The sequence below is a fragment of the Rattus norvegicus genome, chromosome 8, assembly GCF_036323735.1.
Source record: "Rattus norvegicus strain BN/NHsdMcwi chromosome 8, GRCr8, whole genome shotgun sequence".
Lineage (NCBI taxonomy): Eukaryota > Metazoa > Chordata > Mammalia > Rodentia > Muridae > Rattus > Rattus norvegicus.
The window spans coordinates 108,305,654-108,325,845 of NC_086026.1; the positions used below are offsets into that span (position 1 = coordinate 108,305,654).

Here is a 20,192-nt window from a genome sequence, read left to right on the forward strand (position 1 = left end):
TCTTACCACACCTAAGGACCTTTGCATCTCTACCATCCCATAGAGTTTCCTTTACACTGTAGTTACTCTGGGATGGGTTGGCTTGGGGAAATGGTTGAGCTAGGGAGTGGTTGGTTGGTTTTGGTTTTGGTTTTGGTTTTTTGAGACAGGGTCTCTCCTGAAACTCACCATGGAGGTAGGTCAGGTCAGTCTCAAACTCACAGAGATCTGCCTCCCTCTGTCTCCCAAGTGCTGGGATTAAAGGCAGGTGCTACCATGCCTGGCAAGTTCATGTGTTTGGGGCTGGGGGTTGTTTTTGTTTCTATTCACATCACTTCTGATATTAAAATCGCTCCTCTCTCTCTCTCTCTCTCTCTCTCTCTCTCTCTCTCTCGTGTGTGTGTGTGTGTGTGTGTGTGTGTGTGTGTGTGTGTGTGTGTGTGTGTGTGGTTTGCCTGTGTATATCTGTGCACCATGTGAATATCCGGGGACCTGTGTAGGCCAGAAGAGGACATTGGATACCCCGGAACCCTGGAATCAGAGTTAGAACTATAGAGAGCTTGATGCTGGGAATAAATAGTTCTCTATGAGAGCAGCCAGTGTTCCTGACCACTGAACCATCTCCTGAACCATCCCATATCTTATAAGGAGATAAAGCAACACCAATAAAGCCAATCTCAGCATAGAGCAATTTTTAGAAACATCAATAATTATATTTTAGATTCTTCAAGTTCGTTGCCGGTTTCTTTCATTTCCTATTCTTGGTCTCCATCCTTTCATTCTATCCTCGGGTGTCTTTGCTTTAAATTAAAAAAAAAACTACATTTATGCATTTGATTTATTTCTGGGTGCATGCTAGTGCCCTGGCACACATATGAAGGTCAGAGGACAATTAGCATGAGTCTGTTCTCTCCTCCCATCCTGTGGGTTCCATGAATTGAACTCAGGCTGTCAAGTCTGGCCACAAGCCCCTTCACCCTCTGAGCCATCCCACTGGCCCCTCTTTTGTCTTCTTACTCATCTACGATTTTTTGCTTTTATATAAATAGGGTTTCCTTGTGTAGCCCAGGCTTGTCTTCCACTTCAACTTCACGAGTGCTAAGACTACAGGCATTTAACACTACATGGGACCACCCTACCAAAAAAGTCTTGGGACTTCTTTTGTTCATGACCTATGTGGTAGGTCTTAGTTACTGTCTGGAAATGTTTCAATTGCACCTACGAACTGGTGTTATTTTAGCCGGGTGTATCTATATTCTTCCGTTACTTCGAGTTAGTATCCGTTCCTGCTGTTCGCTGATGAAGATGAGAAGTCTCTCTGTTTGTACTGCCATGTCTTGGTGACTAATCTGCTCTCTTTAGTAATATGTTTAGTCACAGAAATCTGCCATCTGGGACTCAGTGAACTACATCTTCAGGTTAATTCTTTCATAAACTCTCAATTCCTAAAATTCGAGCTAAGGAATAGGCTGCGAATGGGAATAAGAATGTTCAGGTTTCTGTCCAAAATAAAACCAAAAACCAAAAACAAACAAGGAATCACTCTTTCAGGCCTCTGAACCTCTCTACAATAGGAAAATGGCGGTCCTGTTTAATGAAGCTCTACTCTATGTCTCCTGCTGTTTGCCTTTCCGTTGCCTTGATTGTAATATATTTTCTCTCTTGCAGTTAAGCTCCTCCTTCATCCTCTTCAAAAGTCTGCTTGTTTTTCTTACACATTCACTTCACTGATGCTCAATGTCCATTTCAAAACTTCTAATTAAATGTCCTCTAAAAGCAACCTGCTTTGGAGGCTGCAGGGATGACTTAGGGGTTAAGAGCTTCTCTTCCAAGTGCAGGCCGACAGGAACCGGATGTAGATCTCTCCTGAGAGACACACCCAGAATATAGCAAATACATAGGTGAATGCCAGCAGCAAACCACTGAACTGAGAATAGGACCCCCATTGAAGGAATCAGAGAAAGGTCTGGAAGAGCTTGAAGGGGCTCAAGACCCCATATGAACAACAATGCCAAGCAACCAGAGCTTCCAGGGACTAAGCCACTACCCAAAGACTATACATGGACTGACCCTGGGTTCCAACCACATAGGTAGCAATGAATAGCCTAGTAAGAGCACCAGTGGAAGGGAAAACCCTTGGTCCTGCCAAGACTGAACCCCCAATGAACGGGATTGTTGGGGGGAGGGTGGTAATGGGGGGAAGATGGGGAGGGGAACACCCATATAGAAGGGGATGGGGAGGGGTTAGGGGGATGTTGGCCCAGAAACCAGGAAGGGGAATAATAATCGAAATGTAAATAAGAAATACTCAAGTTAATAAAGATAAAAAAAAAAAAAAAGAAGTGCTTGTTGGCCAGATACGGGTGTCTACTGAGAGGCTCTGTCAGAGCCTACTGGGTTGGGTTGCAGCCAACCATTGGACTGAACAAGGGAACTCCAATGGAGGAGTTAGAGAAAAGACTGAAGGAGCTGAAGGGGTATGCAACACCATAGGAAGAACAACAATATCAACCAACCAAACCCCACCAGAGCTCCCAGGGACTGAACCACCAACCAATGAGTACACATGGAGGGACCAAAAAAAAAAAGAGCTTCTCTTCCAGGTCCACTCTTAGCACCTACATAGCATCTCACTCTCTGTAACTCCAGTTCCAAAGGATCCAATGCTCTTTTTGAACACTGGACCTACTGGTGTTGCAGTGACATGCGGACAGTCCAAACAACAACGACGGGTACTCACATGCATGCACTCACACATATATACACACAATGTCAAGCACTGCAAAGGGTCAATTTCCAATGATCACACAATAGTGAGGCTGGGATAGAATATGTATATTCCTATCCCACACTAATCAATAATCAAGAAAATGTCCCCACACATATGCCCAAAGATCAATCTGTTGGAGGCAGAACTCCCCATGGAAGTTCCCCCCTTGTGTCAGGCTGGCAAAAACTAACCAGTTACCACAGCTAAGTTGACTCAGCTGATCTCCAGGAATCATTTCTCGGTCTCCAGAGGCAGTCTGTTCCCATTAGTAATCAAGATATACAGAACCTGCCATATGTTCTAAACCAAGATGGGGATGTCCAGTTCTAGAGCTGCCAATGTGTTGGCTGAAGGCCTTTGTTTCAGTTACCTCCCAGGTCAACGCCTCCACCTCCCACTCATATTTCTGCATGTAAGTCTCCATATCAAAGTCTTTAAATCATGGCGCTTGGGCAGTCTGTGGCATGCTACAGCAGCACAGTAGATTTTTGTGATGCTCTTACCGAGAACCAAACGGAGGGAACACACTTGGCAGTGTCTTCACCATTTGAAAACATGGAGCACAGAGGAGTTCTATGAGGTATAACTTTCCCAAGCATAGCGGCTTTCACTCATAAATCCAGCACTTAGAATGTCGAGGCAGAGTGGCCAGTAGTACAAGGACACTCAAGATGACATGGTAAGTTCAAGGACACACTCAGGCTACATGAGGGAAACATAGTTACAAACTGTGGAATCGAATGCCTGTTTCTGGGACTGTAGATCTGAGGAAGAGAAAGGGACTGGCTACTTACTGATGAAAATCTTATATGGTATCCAGGCAATCGGCCTAATAGTATCAAAATAGCTGTTGACTCCTAGAGCTAAAAGGTGGAGGGAAAATGAATACCTGGCTAAAATTTACTGTAGGGGGTGGAAGAGCAGGGTGAATATTTCCATGGGAACTAGGTGCTTCTACAGCAACGATTTCACGACAATGATCAGACCCTTCAATAGTGGGTGAAGATACCGGGCACATCTTAAAATCCCAGGCCCCTCTTGATTCTCTTTGCCTGCAAAAATAGCCTATTCCTCCCTGCTTACTGGTGCAGATGCCTCAGCTTGCCAAGGAAGCACATGCTATACAACTTCAAGATCGAGTCTTGCCTCCTTTCCATCACAAGTAACCACATCTAACACATTGTAACCCAATCAGAAGATGCCCAGAGTATACCTATTGAAGGAAACTATGTACACTGTAAGAGGTAGGTGTAGGACAGAGGTAATGGAGGACAACGAGGAAGGGTCTATCTATTAGAAGCACCCTTCTATGGTACAGGACTTAGTGCATGGACCCTCTAAAACGGTGCCAACATTCTTACATGCTGCTCTGGGAAGACCTGGATACCCTACCCTGGGTTAAGTAAAAATGTTGTGAATGTTTAGACAGATAGCAGAAGAGGAGATCCAAAAGTTAAAGGGAAATAGTCAGGATACGATTTATCTACCTAGGGCTGGAATACATTAGACTATATCATACAGATGAGACTCCATGGAGACCACAGAACAAAACAGTAAGGGGTGTATGGAAGTCATCATTTCATCAAGAAGCTCAGAAGAGAGCTGGGCTGAACTGGATGCTGGTGGTATATAAATCCAGCACCGGGAGTCAGAGGCAGACAGATCTCTGTGGGTTGGAGGCCAGTCTGGTCCGTGGAGTTAAGTTCCAGGATGGTCAGGGGTACACAGAGAAAACAAACAAAGAAAAAGCTCTGAAAAGGCTCAAGGTGATTGAAGTACATGAGGTTATAAAGGCAGATCTTCTGTTAGCCCCAAAGGATGAAAGCATGTGAAAGACTAAAGTTACAAACACATAATTGAAGGTCATCCTCAGCAATAAAACTCAGCCACAGTTCCAGACGTTGAACCATTGCCTCTGCTATAACTGATGTCAAACTGATCACAATTTGGTCAGTAGCTGCAGATTTCCTAATCTTGTCTCCCAATTATTGCACATGATCAACTGGAAAGGACCATTCCCAAGAGGAGCACAAGCTATACCAATTATATAGGATATGCCGCTGTCAACTCAACCCACTCCCAATGACCTCACGCTACCAGATTCCCAGAACACTTGCTTGCCTTCTCGGTTTTCACAACCAATGTTTCTCATTTTCTTTTTTTTTTTTTTTTTTTTTTTTTTTGGTTCTTTTTTTCGGAGCTGGGGACTGAACCCAGGGCCTTGCGCTTCCTAGGTAAGCGCTCTACCACTGAGCTAAATCCCCAGCCCCTCTCATTTTCTTTATCATCAAATGCAATCAAAGGGCTAGCGTCTCCAAGTCAGAGCACTCTGCGACTCTGTCCTTTCTCACTGGGGAGATCATCTGCTTTAGTTTTTCTGATGGTTCTCATAGCCCAGTGTGGACCCCTGAGCAGGTGGACTGAACTCTTTGAGTTCTTTGCATATTTATTCTGTTTTTATCATCAGATTGATCTGATTGCCATCCATGATGGAATCTTTTCTTTCATCTTTTCTCCCTCTCATGTTTCATTTTGTTGTACGGCCTAAAAGTATGTCCAAAGAAAGAAAAGCACAAAGTTTTGAACATGCAGACCCTCCCTTGTATGTCTACTCTCTGAGGCAGTCTCGCAGTCTGGAAATTTGGCAGTTTGCACCAGGTACACTATCCATGTGGGTCACTAATAAAAACAGATTTATTTCCTGCTTCCATTTCCATTCTGTTTGGCTTCTACTCCATTTAGTGCCCTTTCTGGTATTCTAGGAAAACTTTATCAGAGGCCACCATCGCTAATAAACTTGACTGCCACTGCTAGCCATTACAGAGACCCTTGTTCCAATAAGCCCACCTCTTTCAGGAACAGTGCTTCCTAACATCCATATTCTAACTGCAGTCATGATTTTTGGTCCCTTTCTGAATGACACAGTTTCGCCAAGAATAACTCTTGGGGGTTGCAGTCCAGAGCACTGAATTTTGAAAATCGTTGGAAAGTACCTTAGAGAAGGATGGGAATGAGACTTCACAGGGTCAAAGGTGGCCATTTTAGATGGAGTACTCACAGGCCTCCAGAAACTTCTGAATCAAAAACATCTTTGAAGACACACGCCTTTAATCCCAGAATCCCAGCACTCACGAGGCAGAGGCAGCTGGACCTGAGTTCAAAGCCAACCTGGTTTACATAGCGAGTTCCAGGACACCCAGGACTACACAGAGAAACCCTGGGGGAGGGGGAGAGAGAGAGAGAGGGGGGGGGGGGAACAGAACAGAAAAACCTTCATTAAAAGAGTACTGGGGCAAAGACAATAACAAAATTGTCTAGATTCTCTAATAAAGTTCCCATCCTTGTCCTGTCCTCCCTACACCAGAACCTTCCAGTCTCTCCTTCCACACCTTATCAACTCTCCTTTCTCTTTCTTCTCTTTATCTGGTCCTCGTACCATTTATCACCAACTCTCCCAGGAGCCTTAAATGTCTGCTGCCTCTGAAGACTTCCTGATCCCCCATGAGTCAGGAAATTGTGGAGTTTACTCTTTGGACTTAAACTAAATTAAAGACTAAGCACAGAGAGATGGCCAATGTTCATAGAAGGGTTTTCTTAATCGAGGGTGGTCTAGACTTGACATGCATAATTAATTGTTAATATATTTCCTGCCTCCAGTTCCAATGTGCTACATACTGCAAACATGTGCTGCCCCATTGCAGTAAGAGTTTACCTTTTGGGGGCACAAATGAACCAGCATTTCCTGACTTATACTGACTCACCCAGTTTGCTGAAACTGATACATTCTAGTTACCAAAAGCTGGTTGAATGGTCCCATAAAGGGACTTACAGATTTCTCTCCCATAATAAAACAAGGTAAGAACAGATTTAAAAAGCCAAAGACTCAGGGTTGGGGATTTAGCTCAGTGGTAGAGCGCTTGCCTAACAAGCGCAAGGCCCTGGGTTCGGTCCCCAGCTCCGGAAAAAAAGAAAAAGAAAAAAAAAAAAAGCCAAAGACTCTTCAAAGCTATTATTAAACATTTCCAGTAAAATTAATGCGTGTTGGAGCCAGAGACATGCTCAGTAGTTAAGAGCACTTGCTGCTCTCCCAAAGGACATGGGTTTAGTGCCCAGCACCCACATCAGGTGCTTCACAATTGCCTGTAACTCCAGTTCCAGGGGATCCGGAACCCTCTTCTGGCCTCTACTGGCACTACGCTCCCACGGTGCACAAACATACATTCAGACACACATACATACCCATTAAATAACTATATAAATATTTAAGTGATACAGGTGGACTGAGTAGAATAACTCACACATTTAATCCCAGCACTTAGGAGGCAGAGGCAGGCAGTTTTGTGAGTCCAAGAACAGTCTGGTCTATATAGCAAATTCCACAGCAGCCAGGGCTACACAGTGAGACCTTGTCTAAAAATGATATGTGTGCTATTATTTCTACACTAAACACTGCTATCTTTGTCTAGTCTCTTTTTAGGCTTAAGTTTTTTTTTTCAAAACCTACTCTAATAAGGTTTCTCAAATGCTTTGACCACCACCTTTGTACCCCAAAGTGAGGGGAGAAAAGATGGTAAGTAGGAAAAGGGCATGTAGTTTTGGGGGTGATTAAAATCTCCATTGTCAGAATACCACCAGTCCAGTTCAGTAGTACCAGGATACCAAACAAGAATCAGCAGCGGTGGCATGATTCAGCAGAAACAGCCAGACCTCTGCATAAGTCCGAAGGAGCAACCAGGACCAGCCAGAATGCCAGGGGAAGCTCTCTGCCTCACCTCTTTCAACCAAGGGAAGATCAGCTTAGACAGGAGATCAAGGAAGAGTTGCACAGATTGCTATGCAAGCCCCCGTCACTGTCCATTGAGTCCCACTTATTCACTCTCCAAACATCATGTGTCCTCTCACAGGTCTTGACACAACAAAACACTTCATGAGTCGGCATCATAGGACACGACCAGAAATTCCACTTCACTTCTTGGCTGGGGGAAAGGAACTGCACAGGTGTCAGACAGGCCAAATAATTCACACATTTTCCCAGTGTCTCAGTTTTTTATTCTTTACCTTGCTCCTGACAGAAAATATTCCTCTAGCTCTGTGATGTGGGGGTCCTAAGAATTTAAAAGGGAGAAGCCAAGTTGCATATAGACTTGGATGCTTAAGTGTACCTTAGGCTGGGCGGAGTAGTTCACACCTGTAATCCGAGTAAGAAGGCAGCTGAGAGGAGGGGATTGGAGGTCAGCCTTGGCTATAGAGGCAGACGCTATCTCAAAAACTTGCCTTTCTCAGTGTATTTCTAGACCAGAATAGGCACTGTCCTTTTGTTTTTACCCAAAGAGGGAAGTTATGACTCTAAGGAGTTCACTGGTACCCTCTCAAATTTTTTCAGTTCCCTGAACAATGCTTAAAAGAGCCAAAATTCCCCTTGTGATTAAATCCTCATGAGCAATCTAAATGATCTCCTACCAAGTTCAAAGAATGAGAAGCTGGTGGTGAGAATCTAATTTACTTATTCCCAGCCCCTAAAAGAGACAGTAGGGTTTCAAAAGATGCTACAGTTCCTTCCAATCACAGTTCTATCATCATGGTTATTATTTACAATGTAACAGGTTTCTTTGTGGTGTTTTCAAGCATAGTAACTTGTGGTTGACCCACTCCCAAGGCTTCCTCTCCATCATCTCCCTGCTCCCCATCCTGATGTAAAAGCTTCTAAAACACCCAAAGATTTCCCTCTCCCATTTTCATATCACATGTGCTCTGTTACCCTCCAGGCCCTTATTTTATTTTCTTATTTCCCCTCCCCGGGTCCTTTTCTTGTTCTGTGACCTCCATACAGCTTACTTTTGCTAAATATGCATGTAAAACTTAGAACTAAGATCACCAAAGGAGAAAAAACAAGGGTTACTTGTTTATAAACCTAGGTTATCTCACTTAACGTGGATATTTTGTTAGTCTTGTAAATTTTCTTCAAATTTCATAACTTCATTTCTTCTTACTGAGTAAAATTCCATTGTGTATATGTGTCACATCTGCACGTCATCAATTAACAAACATTGCAATGGTTTGTCTCAAGTGTCAACTTGATGAGATCCAGAGTCACCTGGAAAAGACCCTTCTGAACATGCCTGTGGGAGATCACCTTGATTATGCTAATTAAGTGGGAAGATGTGCCCACTGTAGGTGGTGCCATTTCTTAGGCTGAAATTCCTAAACTAGGTTAAAAAAAAAAAAGAAAAAAGAAAAGAGAAAAAGAAAGTAAGCTGGGTGCTAGCACACGGCTCTTTTTTCTGATTGGATGTGGTGTGATTGGTAGCTTTGAGCACCAGTGGCCTCACCACCCCCACCATGCTATAATGCACCCTTGAACTGTGAACCAGAATAAACTTTATCGCCCTTAAACTGCTTTAGTCTGGGTATTTGACCACAGCAACAGGAAAGTACAGACCACTGTATTTTTTTTGATCCCATTTTGTCTTCCGACATTTTCTTATTCTATCCCCTTGCTAGTATTAGGAGTAAATCAGCAGTGAGCATGGCTGTGCATCTTAAACCGTAGCCTACTATTTAGAGTATGGCAATGAAAATTGTAGTGTAAAGATCACCCAAGAATAGTCTAGACTCTTTGCCAACGAGAGTTGAAAGTAACTGATTATTACCGACAAGTGCCATTTTTTTTATCCAAGACTGAAATGTCTTTTTTTAATTAAGTCCTCACTCTGTTAAGGGATTCTCTCCTCGAGAAATCAAATGGCCCTATGGACAGGGCAGCAATTGCAACAACTGCTCATTGGGTTGAATTCCCAGGTAAGGAGGGAGTGAAGAGCCGATGGTATCATTTTTAATGTAAAGAAATGGGAAAACCACAAGTTAGTCATGCTCAACCTGTCACAGAGTGTGAAACACTGGTGACAGACCTTTTATATTTAAGAGACTGAGTTGGGAACTTACGAGAGCATGCTCTGAGAATAAGATGTGAGAAACTGTGATTAGGGAAGAATTTCAAGTTGGGACAATACCAGAGTCAACAGCTAATGAAGAAGGAGTGGGGATAACATTGGTGAGAGTCAAGGAGGCCTGAGGGTTAGGCCCCATAATAGCAGCTACCCAGGAGGCCGAGGTCAAAGAATCACAAGGGCAAACTTTTCTATAGAACGATTTCAAGGCCGGCCTGATAATTTATCTGGACCTTGTCTGAAAATGAAACGCTTTTTAAAGGGGAACGGAGCTGAAGGTACAGCAGTGAAATAGAAACATACACGGCTGGTAAGGATGTTAACTGGAAAAAACTATTTGAAAAGGGGGGCAAAGGGGCTGGAGATGTGGCTCAGTGGTAGACCAGTTGCCTGGAATGTGAAAGACTGTAGGTTTGATCCCTAGTAATGAATAAAAGAGGCAGAGGGGAAAGAAGAGGACGAGAGAGGGAAGAGAAAGAAGGAAAGAAAAGGTAGGGGAAACACACACCTTTGGAAGGCACACAAAGTGCCAGTGAGCCTCTCACAGGAGTTTATCAGACATACATAATGTGTCTTTAGGTTAAATTAATACTGCATGTTCTAATTACATGCCCACAGTCACGAAAACTAGATGTTTAACTTTGAATTTCTTTCGCCATTCAGAGCTTCACGTATTTAGAGGATTGAAATGTATATTTTTTTAAAAAGGCATCAGTTAGGAAGGGAGATTTATTTAGCTGTAGAACACTTCCTTAGCCTATAATAAACTCTGGGTTCAATCTCCAGTCCAAAGGAAACTGGATAGGTTGGGACACCCCTGTGATCCCAACATGATAGGGGTGGAGGCAGGAGGATTAGAAGTTCAAGGCCATTCTCCTCCACATACCGAGTCTGGTGAAATTCTGCTTCCAAAGCAAACAAACAAATAAATAATAAATAGGAATAAAAATAGAACGTAGACCATATACATAGAATATTAAATTTTTATTAATATTGTTTCAATTTTCAATGCTTTCGATGATACTCTCTTCTTTCTTTTTGTTGCTTTCTTGTGGGTCTTTCCATGTAGTCCTGGAACTTACAGTGTCAGCCAGGCTTACCTCAGATTCACAGAAATCCCTTGCTTCTGCGTCTCAAGTGTTGGAATTAAAGGTGTTTGAGGCATTCGACACTGCCACCTGGCTCTGTGTGTCTGTGTCTGTGTGACCTCTCTGAGGTGGACTGTTGATTTGCCTGTATATATGACTGTGTGAGAGTGTTGGAGCCCCTGGAACTGGAGTTTCAGACACTTGTGAGCTGCCATGTGGGTCCTGGAATGTGAACTCACATCCTCTAGAAGAGCAGCCAGGGCTCTTAACCACAGAGCCATCGCTCCTTTTTATGTTTGTTTGTTTTCCCTCAAAACAAGACCTCATTCAACTCAAACTGACCTCTAGCTCTGTCTGGAGACAAGGCAGGACGAGATGCCTGCCTTTACCTCCCCAGTGCTGGCTGGGATTACAGGTGATCATTTCCACACTGAGCCTAAGTTTTAAAACAGCGCTAAAACGTCAGAAAATGTCTACCTGAATGTTTCAATTGGGCATCTTAAATGCAGGATTCTTAGAACTGGAGAAAGACTTGTGCATTTTACTATCCTTGGGGCAAGAGATGTGTTCCAGATGATACTTAGGACCCATGCAGGAAGTAATGGGTTCCATCCACACCAAGCTGTAAGTCGAGTCTAGGGTTGTACTCATGAAATTCGAGTGCTCAGAAACTGACTTTGTCATCATTTATTCATTTTGGTTGAGATTTTTAAAGGTTTTTAAATCTTTTTTTTAAAGATTTTTTTAATTTTTATTTTGTATGTATCGATTTTTACCTCCATGCTTGTTTGTTATTTAAAATGGCGTCCCACTATGTGACCTAGGCTAGACTGAAACTTGAGCTTCACCTCCATTATCTCTCACAATGCTGGGATCGCACGCTTTTGTCCTGTCGATTCAAGGATACATGTACACAGTGACATTTTCTCCAACGCATGAAGAGAAAGACTCTATGTAATCTCGGCCTGTGCTGGAGCTATGTAGACGAGGCTGTGCCTGCTTTGGTGATCTTTCGAATCCCTAAAACCACTCGAAACAAATTCTACGATTCAAACATCGGCCATCTTCAAATTCTAGTCTGTCATTAAAAATCAAAACATGGAAGTTATTCTGCCCCCTACAGGCCAAAGAAGTATTTCTGGAGCATAGCCTGGGCTATTGGAAAACCTAGCACGCCATTCCTGGGTGGGGCCTCCGAAAAGGAGGCAAGAGGGGCGGAGCTTAGTGTGACATTTCACGACCTCACTTTCCGGTGCATCTCTTGAGATGTAATTGACGGCTAGGGTGTATCCGGCGTGAGGAAAGCTCAGGGCTCCAGAGCTCGAGATTGCAGTCACTCCGCCCGCGCCATCGCACCTGCCCGCACTGCACCCGGCATCCGCACCTCTCCAGCCTCGCAGCACCGTCCTCATGCTGCACCTAAGGCCCCGCAGCCCCAGCGCTGACCCCGCGTCCTGCTGGTCACCACAGGCATCAGCACCCAGCCCTGCCAAGCGCCGCCGCCTCCACCAGGAGCCCGCACGCCCCGAGCCCCTGGCTCAGCCCGAGCTGGAAGAGCCCGCCGGGACGGCCAGCAGCGCGCTCACCTCCGTGGTGTTCCTGGCTGCCGGCTGCGCCCTGCAGCTGCCCCTGGACGGCGTCGACCTGCTGCTAGAGCCTGAGCCCACCTCGGCCCTGCAAGTGTCGCTCCAAGGACACACCATCCTCCTGGTTCCCGAGGGACTCCTGACAGAACCCCAGCCAGAACAGCCTGGATTCGTGGCCACCAGCCCGCAAGGAGCCGCTCCCCAGGACATGCCCCAGGATCACCTTCTCGGCTTCCAGCAAGAAGCCTTCTGTGAGTACTTCTACCAAGAGGGTGTCTGTGATGAGGATGCAGACATGGACATCTTGGGGTCCTGGGCTAGCCCTCCAGCTGGTCAGGCTACTGGGAGCCTTTCTTCCATCACCGGGGTGCTCAGTCCTTGGTCTCAGGGCGGCGTCCCAGAGCCATGTCTTCTGGTGCCTTCCACTGGAGCAGAGCAATATTACCAGAGCTCCATCGAGGAACTGGACAGCTACCTGCTGGGACCCTGCCCTGGCTCACCACTGCAGCCTCTGCCTGCATCTCCTCTGAGTTCCCAAGAGCAGCGTTCGCCACGCCCTCCAAGATCTCCAAGGCCCCCTTGCAAGGCCCGGAAGCGACTGTTCTATGACTGAACTGCCCTGAGCCAGTCCTTGCTGCCCTGGGAGAGAACTGTTTCCCAAAGCCATTGTGTGCCTTTAGAGAGCCTACAAAGTTAGGATGGCACTCTTGGTTTTGAAGTGGGCAGAATGTAGAATATTGGATCCGCGGTTGACTGGAAAAAAGTCTGAACAAAAAATCGTAGCCACCTAAACAGGCTGTTTGAAAATCACCGACTTTCGGACGTTGAATTGACTGCGTATGACCTTTTCTACGCAGAAGTCACTCTCAAGTAGTTTTGCACATCCCAAATGGTGCCTCAAATTTCAGCTCTAATGTGTTTCCTTAAAACTCCACCCTACCCCGCACCCCTCTGCGATTCATTAGCTATATTAGTTTGCAGTGTTTGGCCCTAATCTCTCCTACTTTGTGCCTGTCCTTTACTATGGACCGTTTCCTTATCAAGGCTCTGAGCTCGCTTGAGCTGACTGTAGTAGCTAGTTTTACCACTCGAATTTTGGGTTTGGTTTGGGTTTGGATTTTGTTTGTTTGTTTTTAATTTGTTTTTATAAAGTGCTCTCTCTTTTTCTATTAACTGTTAAGTGAGGAAATAACATATTTTCGACATTTAATTTTTGGTTTGGGAGCTTGCTTTTGTTTTGATGGGGGTGATCGTAGTTGGTTAGCTGGTTTTGTTTTGGTATGAGCAGGGGTGTTCCAGAATAAACAAGTATTTTCTTGGTTTATTTCATTTTTTTTTAGTATACTTTTATGTTTTGTTTATTTTTATTTCTTGTGTGAGAGCTTTTGCCTGCATGTGTGTATGTTGCTCTCATCTGTGTTGGGGGCCTCTAGAGGGAGCAAAAGAATGTCAGAATGTCTGCATAGACTTAGAGATCTGTGATCCTCCATGTTGGTGCTGGGAACCAAACTTCCGGGGAAAACGGAAACTGCTTTTAACTGCTGAGTCACCTCTCTAGCCTTCCTGAATATTTTTAATTTATGATATTCTGAAGGATTTTATACTTCTCGGGCTATGGTAATTATAAGATTATATTTGTATAGGAGTAATTATGAGATCTTGAATTTATTTTATTGTTTACTAATGTATAAAATAGTTCATATTTTATCTGACGTCCGACAAAATATTGATTTCTTTGATAATCTATGCCTGGGTTCTTCCATAATCAATGATCCGTCTTAATGAGAAAATTGGCACAGGCCAATCCCGGGAACCTTAATTTTTCCTTTGATCCCCAGCTCCGAAAAAAAGAAAAAAAAAGAAAAAAAAAAAAGAAGTTACTTCTTAATGATTCTTATCATAAAAGAGGGTTTCTGCGTTGGTCTAGTTGTATAACTAAAAAGACTAATTAAAGTAACCAAACTAATTAAAATATTTGGCTTGGGCTGCAGAGATGGCTCAGCGGTTAAGAGCACTAGCTGCTCTTCCATAGGTCCCGAGTTAAATTCCCAGTACCCTCATGGTGGCTCACAGCCATCTGTAATGGGATCTGGTGCCCTCTTCTGGCCTGCAGGTGTACATGCAGATAGAGCATTCATATACATAAAATAAATCAACAAATATTTTTTAAAAGTTTGACTTAATAAACGAACTAACATTTTAAGCTTGGCTATTTAGATGTCTTCACATGAGAACTGTGTGAAACCCTGAGCCATTGAGGTTATGACAAAACTAGGACGATATAAGAAATGAGAGCAGGGTCGGGGCTGCAGGCCTTTGTAGATTTTACATGGTCTCTTGGAGAGTTGGAAGCAGATGGGTGAGAAGAGGAAATGAGTGAGGAGACAGTTTGAGACTTAAATGTTAAATTGTACACCCATTTTCTATGTGTGTGGCTTTCTGTGATGTCCTTTTTTCTGTTTTTTGTTTTGTTTTAGTTTTTTTAAGATTTATTTATTTTATGTATATGAGTACAGTGTAGCTGTCTTCAGACACACCAGAAGAGGGCCTCATCCCATTACAGATGGTTGTGAGCCACCATGTGGTTGCTGGGAATTGAACTCAGGACCTCTGGAAGAGCAGCCGGTGCTCTTAACCGCTGAGCCATCTCGGAACCTGTGTTCTTTTTCCCGTGGTGACTCTCAGCGGCAGGGCTAAGGTTCTTCACATTCCATACCAGTCTGTCCCGCCCTGTGGTGGTTTTGTACGGAGGGGCCATGTATTGTTTGGGGTTGGTTTTTCTTTATTTGTTTGCTGTTTGGCTTTTGGGCACATCACTCCTGTTTAAATGTCTATTTTTGGCAAGTCTGCCCGTTTTTATAATGAAATAAATCGTTACCACTGAAGCTAAAAATCAACAAGATGCTAGCCTTTTTGTTTTCTCCGTCCAACATTCATATTTATTACTTGAATCTGGAAACACTTTGCCAGTTTCTCTCCTGGTTTTCATCCTCGTGCTCCATTCAGTCACCCTGTCCGTCCTTGGGTATCTTCTTTTTTTTTTTTTTTTTTTTTTCCTGGAGCTGGGGACTGAACCCAGGGCCTTGCGCTTGCTAGGCAAGCGCTCTGCCACTGAGCTAAATCCCCAACCCCCGTGGGTATCTTCTTAATAGTGCAATTTTCTTTTTCTTTTCTGTTTTTTTTTTTGGGGGGGGGGGCGGGGGAGTAGGGTTTCCCTATCCTAGGCTTGCTTTAAACTTGCAATCCTCCTGTGTTAGCTTCACGAGTATTTCTATTATAAGCAAGCATTACCTATCACCCGGAGCCCACAGCACTTCCAAGGATTTTTTTCTCCTCCATGGCCTCTGTGGTGCCATCGGTCTTCCATTTGTGTCTGGAAATGGCTCAGTTACACCTACACCTGTGTGTGCTTTAGCCAGGGTTAGCATTGTGACAGAACCTCTGCACCTCTCGCTTCGTCGTTCAAAGTGTCACTCTCTGTACTGTTCACTGCACCCCGGGATGTACAGCCATTTATTTGTAGGGAGTGAGGCTGCTCACTGGGCTGCTTTTGTTGTTGCCTTTGACAACCTACACCTTCAAGCTGGTCTGTTTAATCATAGGAAATGTGTCTGTTACATCCCACTGAATTAAGGTATAACTAATTAAATTCACATTCTCTGAACGTTTCTGTTTTTAAAATGAACTCACTGGGCTTGGTAGACAGCTCAGTAGTAAGTAAAAAAAAAAAAAAAAGTGTCCTCGTAGCACGTATGAGGTCGGTTCAACCCACAGAAAATATTTTTTTAAAAGAGTTATTTTTCTCTTGGGATCTTTGAATTCCTCCTCAGTCTCTGTAACACCTGACAGGAAAATGATGAGCCTACGTCATCAGTGCTTTCTTTGTGTCGTCTGATGTCTTTCTGAAACAAAAAAGGGGGAAGGGGGCTTAAAGGGGGATTAGCTTTCTGCTCCACATGGGAATTTTGCATTTGCCCTTTCCTAGTTTCCAAAGATCCAAACACATGTGAGAGCCAAACTGAAGGGCATGCATACTATCTGACACTCAGGACATACTCCTAGTATTCAAACCTCACAAGTGGTCCAATTCCAGGATTGATACAACAGGGATGCTGGGTTGTACTGTCCACATCCCTGTCCTCTTTGATGGGTGGAAGAATTAACAACTCAACCATCTTAGCAGGAACTATCCTCGGGCTCTGTGGTTACTCTGTTCCAATTATCATTCAAGTAAGGTCTGTGTAAATTTATTTTTATACTTTTTCCATACAATATATTTTGGTCATACCCTTTCCCCTCCACAAGCTCCATGTACATGTGACTAAATGTATAAACACAATGTGCCAAGTCTTTTTAGCGTTACTTGTACATGTCTGACTTCAGGGTTGATCACTTGGTATTGGATAACTTTAGCGGGCTCATCCACAGAGAAGACTTTCTCCCACTCCCAGCATTCCTTAGTTACTATAACTTTTGCCTGAGGATGGGAGACCGCATGGCATTTCCCGTTCCACGTTAGCGTACCCATCGGCAGCGCGCTTCTTCCGGTTTTGGCAGCCATGTTGTGGCCGGATCACAGCTGCGGCTTCTCTGAGATTGCTAGGAGACTCATTCTCACAGCACGTTTCCTGTTCCTCCAACTGTTACGATCTTTCCACCTTCTGCTGGGTTCCCCAAGCTGTAGGTGCGGGAGCTGGATGGGTTGTAGGTGTATCAGTTGTGTGGGCACGGCAGGCTCACTCCTTCTCTGCTTTTTGTGTGGTTTTGTGTTTCTGTAACAATCTCTATCTGTTGCCAAGAGAAGTTTCTTTGATGAGTGTCTGCGCTTCTTATCTGTGAGCATAAGGGTAAATATTTAGAATGCTGTTAGGAGTTACACTAGTTTAGTGCAGTGGAGGCAGTCGGTTCTCTAAGAGCCATGACCTTGCTACCCAACCCCCATGCCTCCTCCTTTCAGTTCTTTGTCCTGCCTTTCCCTAACATTTCTGCCAGGGATCTAACTACCCTGTCAATTGTCTCTAAAGGTGTCTAGACCTCATAGGGTTCAGGCATTCAGGGAACCGGAATGTAAACTTATGATCTAAACTACATTAAAAACTAAATTTCTTCAAACCACACATAAGACCAACCAATAGTCATCATAGACTTTCTTAACTTATAGAGTTAACAGTCTAATAAAGGTCTAATAAATTTTCTGCCAACAGCTTCCACCTTGGGATTATAGGCATGAGTTACTGTAGTTGGCTAAGAATTTACACTTCTCTGGGTATGAATGATCAGTCTCATTCCTGTAGTGTCAGAATATCCTAAATCCTGACTAGCAGAAGTTGATCGAATCAGCCCAGAAGAGTACCTACAGACAGCCACAGACCAACCCTAGCACTAAGCATAGGAAACCTCCCTTCACATTGTTGATGACAGGAATGAAGGAAACTCTCAAAATAACATAGACTGTTTCTACTGACCTCGGTTACTTCCCAGAACTTGAAGGTGAGACACGATTGCTAAAAAAATGTCCACACACTTAGACACAGGAATCGAGCTGGAACTATCCTGGAAGCCTCCTCCTTCATGGCTGGCTTTCATAGCATGCAAAAGTGCTGTGCAAGATGCCAACGGAAAAAAGCAATCAGTAGTTCTAGCCAGCTGAACCGTAACAAAGACCAGCATGGCAAGGTAGCCCCAGTGGGTATAATAATGGCATTTGTATCTTGGGAGCAATCAACAGCCATCTAATTGCACATAAAGCCTGCTCAATGTGAGGAAATTCATGTCTAGAACTATAAACCTTGCCAGCTAACTATGGCTAATGGTCCCGAGGAGATAACCTAGCGGACAGCCACTCTTCCCTAGCAGTATAACTTCTGACTGCATTCTAAATATGTACCCTTCATCCACAGATAAATGGAGCTCTTGCCCCTTATCAAAGATGCACCTTGCAGGAGAGATACACAGTACAACTCCACAACAAAAGCCAGGGAACACCATGGAAGAGGGGACAGAAAGATCCTAAGAGTCAGGTGTGTTTGGTGGTTCATACCATTAAGGCCAGCACTCAGGATTCAGAGGTAGATAGATCTCTGTGGCTGCTGTGGCTCTGTATGGGCTGAGGCCAGCCAGAATGGTCTATATAATGAATTCCAGGCCAGCCAGTAATACATGGTGAAACACTGCCTAGCCGTAGATAGATAGATTAATAGATAGATAGATATTTAGATAGATAGATGATAGATAGATAGATAGATGGATAGATAGATAGATAGATAGATAGATAGATAGATAGATAGATAGTCAGAGAACCAGGTCATCTGCTATGAGATAGTGTCTTCTATATATGACAAGAACTATACACCCAGGAAATCTCAAAAACTGTGGTCATCTAAACAAGGCCTGAACAGTGAGAACACAAGTTGCCAAGTCAATGTGGATGAGGGATGAAAGGGAGGAAGTAACTAGCTGCTGAGAGAGAATCAGTCTTCAGGTATGAACCCCATAGGTAGTTTGTCTAAACCCAAGGGATCAGTCCTAAACAAATGAGCAGAGAGAGAGAGAGAGAGAGAGAGAGACATATGTAACAACTAAAGAAGAGGTCATAAATTTGAGAAAGACATGAGGGAGAAAAGAGGGTAGAAATGATGAAAAAACCACTCACATATAAATTCATACACACACAAATAATAATAATAATAATAATAATAATAATAATAATAATAATACAGTTTTTACAGGTGGGTGGGAGGAGGGGCAGAATAGATGGCTCAGCCATGAAGAGTACTTGCTGATATTCCATAAGACTCAAGTTTGATTCCCAACTCCCTCACCTTGGCTCACAACTATCTGTAGCTCCAATTACAGGGGATCCCGTGCCCTCTTCTGGCCTCCGTGAGCAGAGCATGCGAGTGGTACAAGAAGGCCCTGGCTGCATGGCATAAACCCACTTGTGGTGCACGGCTATGACCTCAGTACTTGGGAGTCTGAGGCAGAGGGTTAAAAGTTCAAAGTCACAGTCTTCTTCTAGATAAGAAGTACAGGAAGCATAGCATGCAAAATACCCTTTTCCCACCCCCCAAGAAGTGTACTTTTAGTTTTGATTTTTCTTTTTAAATTTTTGTTACATTTATTTACTATGTGAATGCGTGTGCCACAGCATGTCACCACGTAAGACTGAGACCAAACTCAGTTCATCGGGTTAGGCCATGAAAGTTCTGTTGAGTCCTCTCTGTGCCAGACTTACTTTGTTTTGAGTCCATGTGTCACTCTGCAGGTCATTTGGGGGAGGGGGGGGGCTTTCAGGTGTGAGTATGTCACATCTCAGGTCCGCCCCGGCTACCTAGGAACCCATTCTCTAAACGGCGCTAAAGCAATTCACGTGACATTTAACTGAGTGTGGTTTGGTGGGATGGGAGCAAGTTTCTCGGTGATTTTTAGAATGCCCGAAACCATAGAGGTTCTAGTCTTGAGCCCCCTTAAAATTCTATTCCGGGTGAGACAAACTGCGCAACCAGTTCTGCCTCCTATAGGTCAAAAAATGTATTTCCCAACTACAGCCAAGTCTATTGGCTAGCCCGACACTCCTGGGCGGAGCCTCCTGGACTCAGGCTTCCAAAGGTGCAGCCTAGCCTGACCTTTTCCGTCTTGTGTTCCGGTTCATCATTTGAAAGTTGATTGGCATCTAGTAAGTAACCCACCTTGCGTGCGCCATATCCACTAGGCTAAGCGCAGGGCTCCAGAGCAGGCGATTGAAGCCGCTTCGCCCGCGCCGTCGCACCTGCCCGCGCTGCACCCTACGTCCGCACCTCTCCAGCCCCACAGCGCCGTCCTC

General features: G+C 44.2%; 1 protein-coding gene across 1 annotated transcript; it reads left to right on the top strand.

Annotated features, from left to right (window-relative positions):
• The first annotated feature begins 12,194 nt into the window (after positions 1-12,194).
• Prr23a2 (proline rich 23A, member 2) lies at positions 12,195-12,983 on the top strand. The gene has a single exon (NM_001408797.1). The coding sequence runs from the start codon at positions 12,195-12,197 to the stop codon at positions 12,981-12,983; it is 789 nt and encodes a 262-aa protein (NP_001395726.1).
• The last annotated feature ends 7,209 nt before the right edge of the window (positions 12,984-20,192 follow it).

Excerpts from the sequence above, each read along its gene's own strand:
- Prr23a2 (NM_001408797.1), top strand. The coding sequence starts at position 12,195 with ATGCTGCACCTAAGGCCCCGCAGCCCCAGCGCTGACCCCGCGTCCTGC.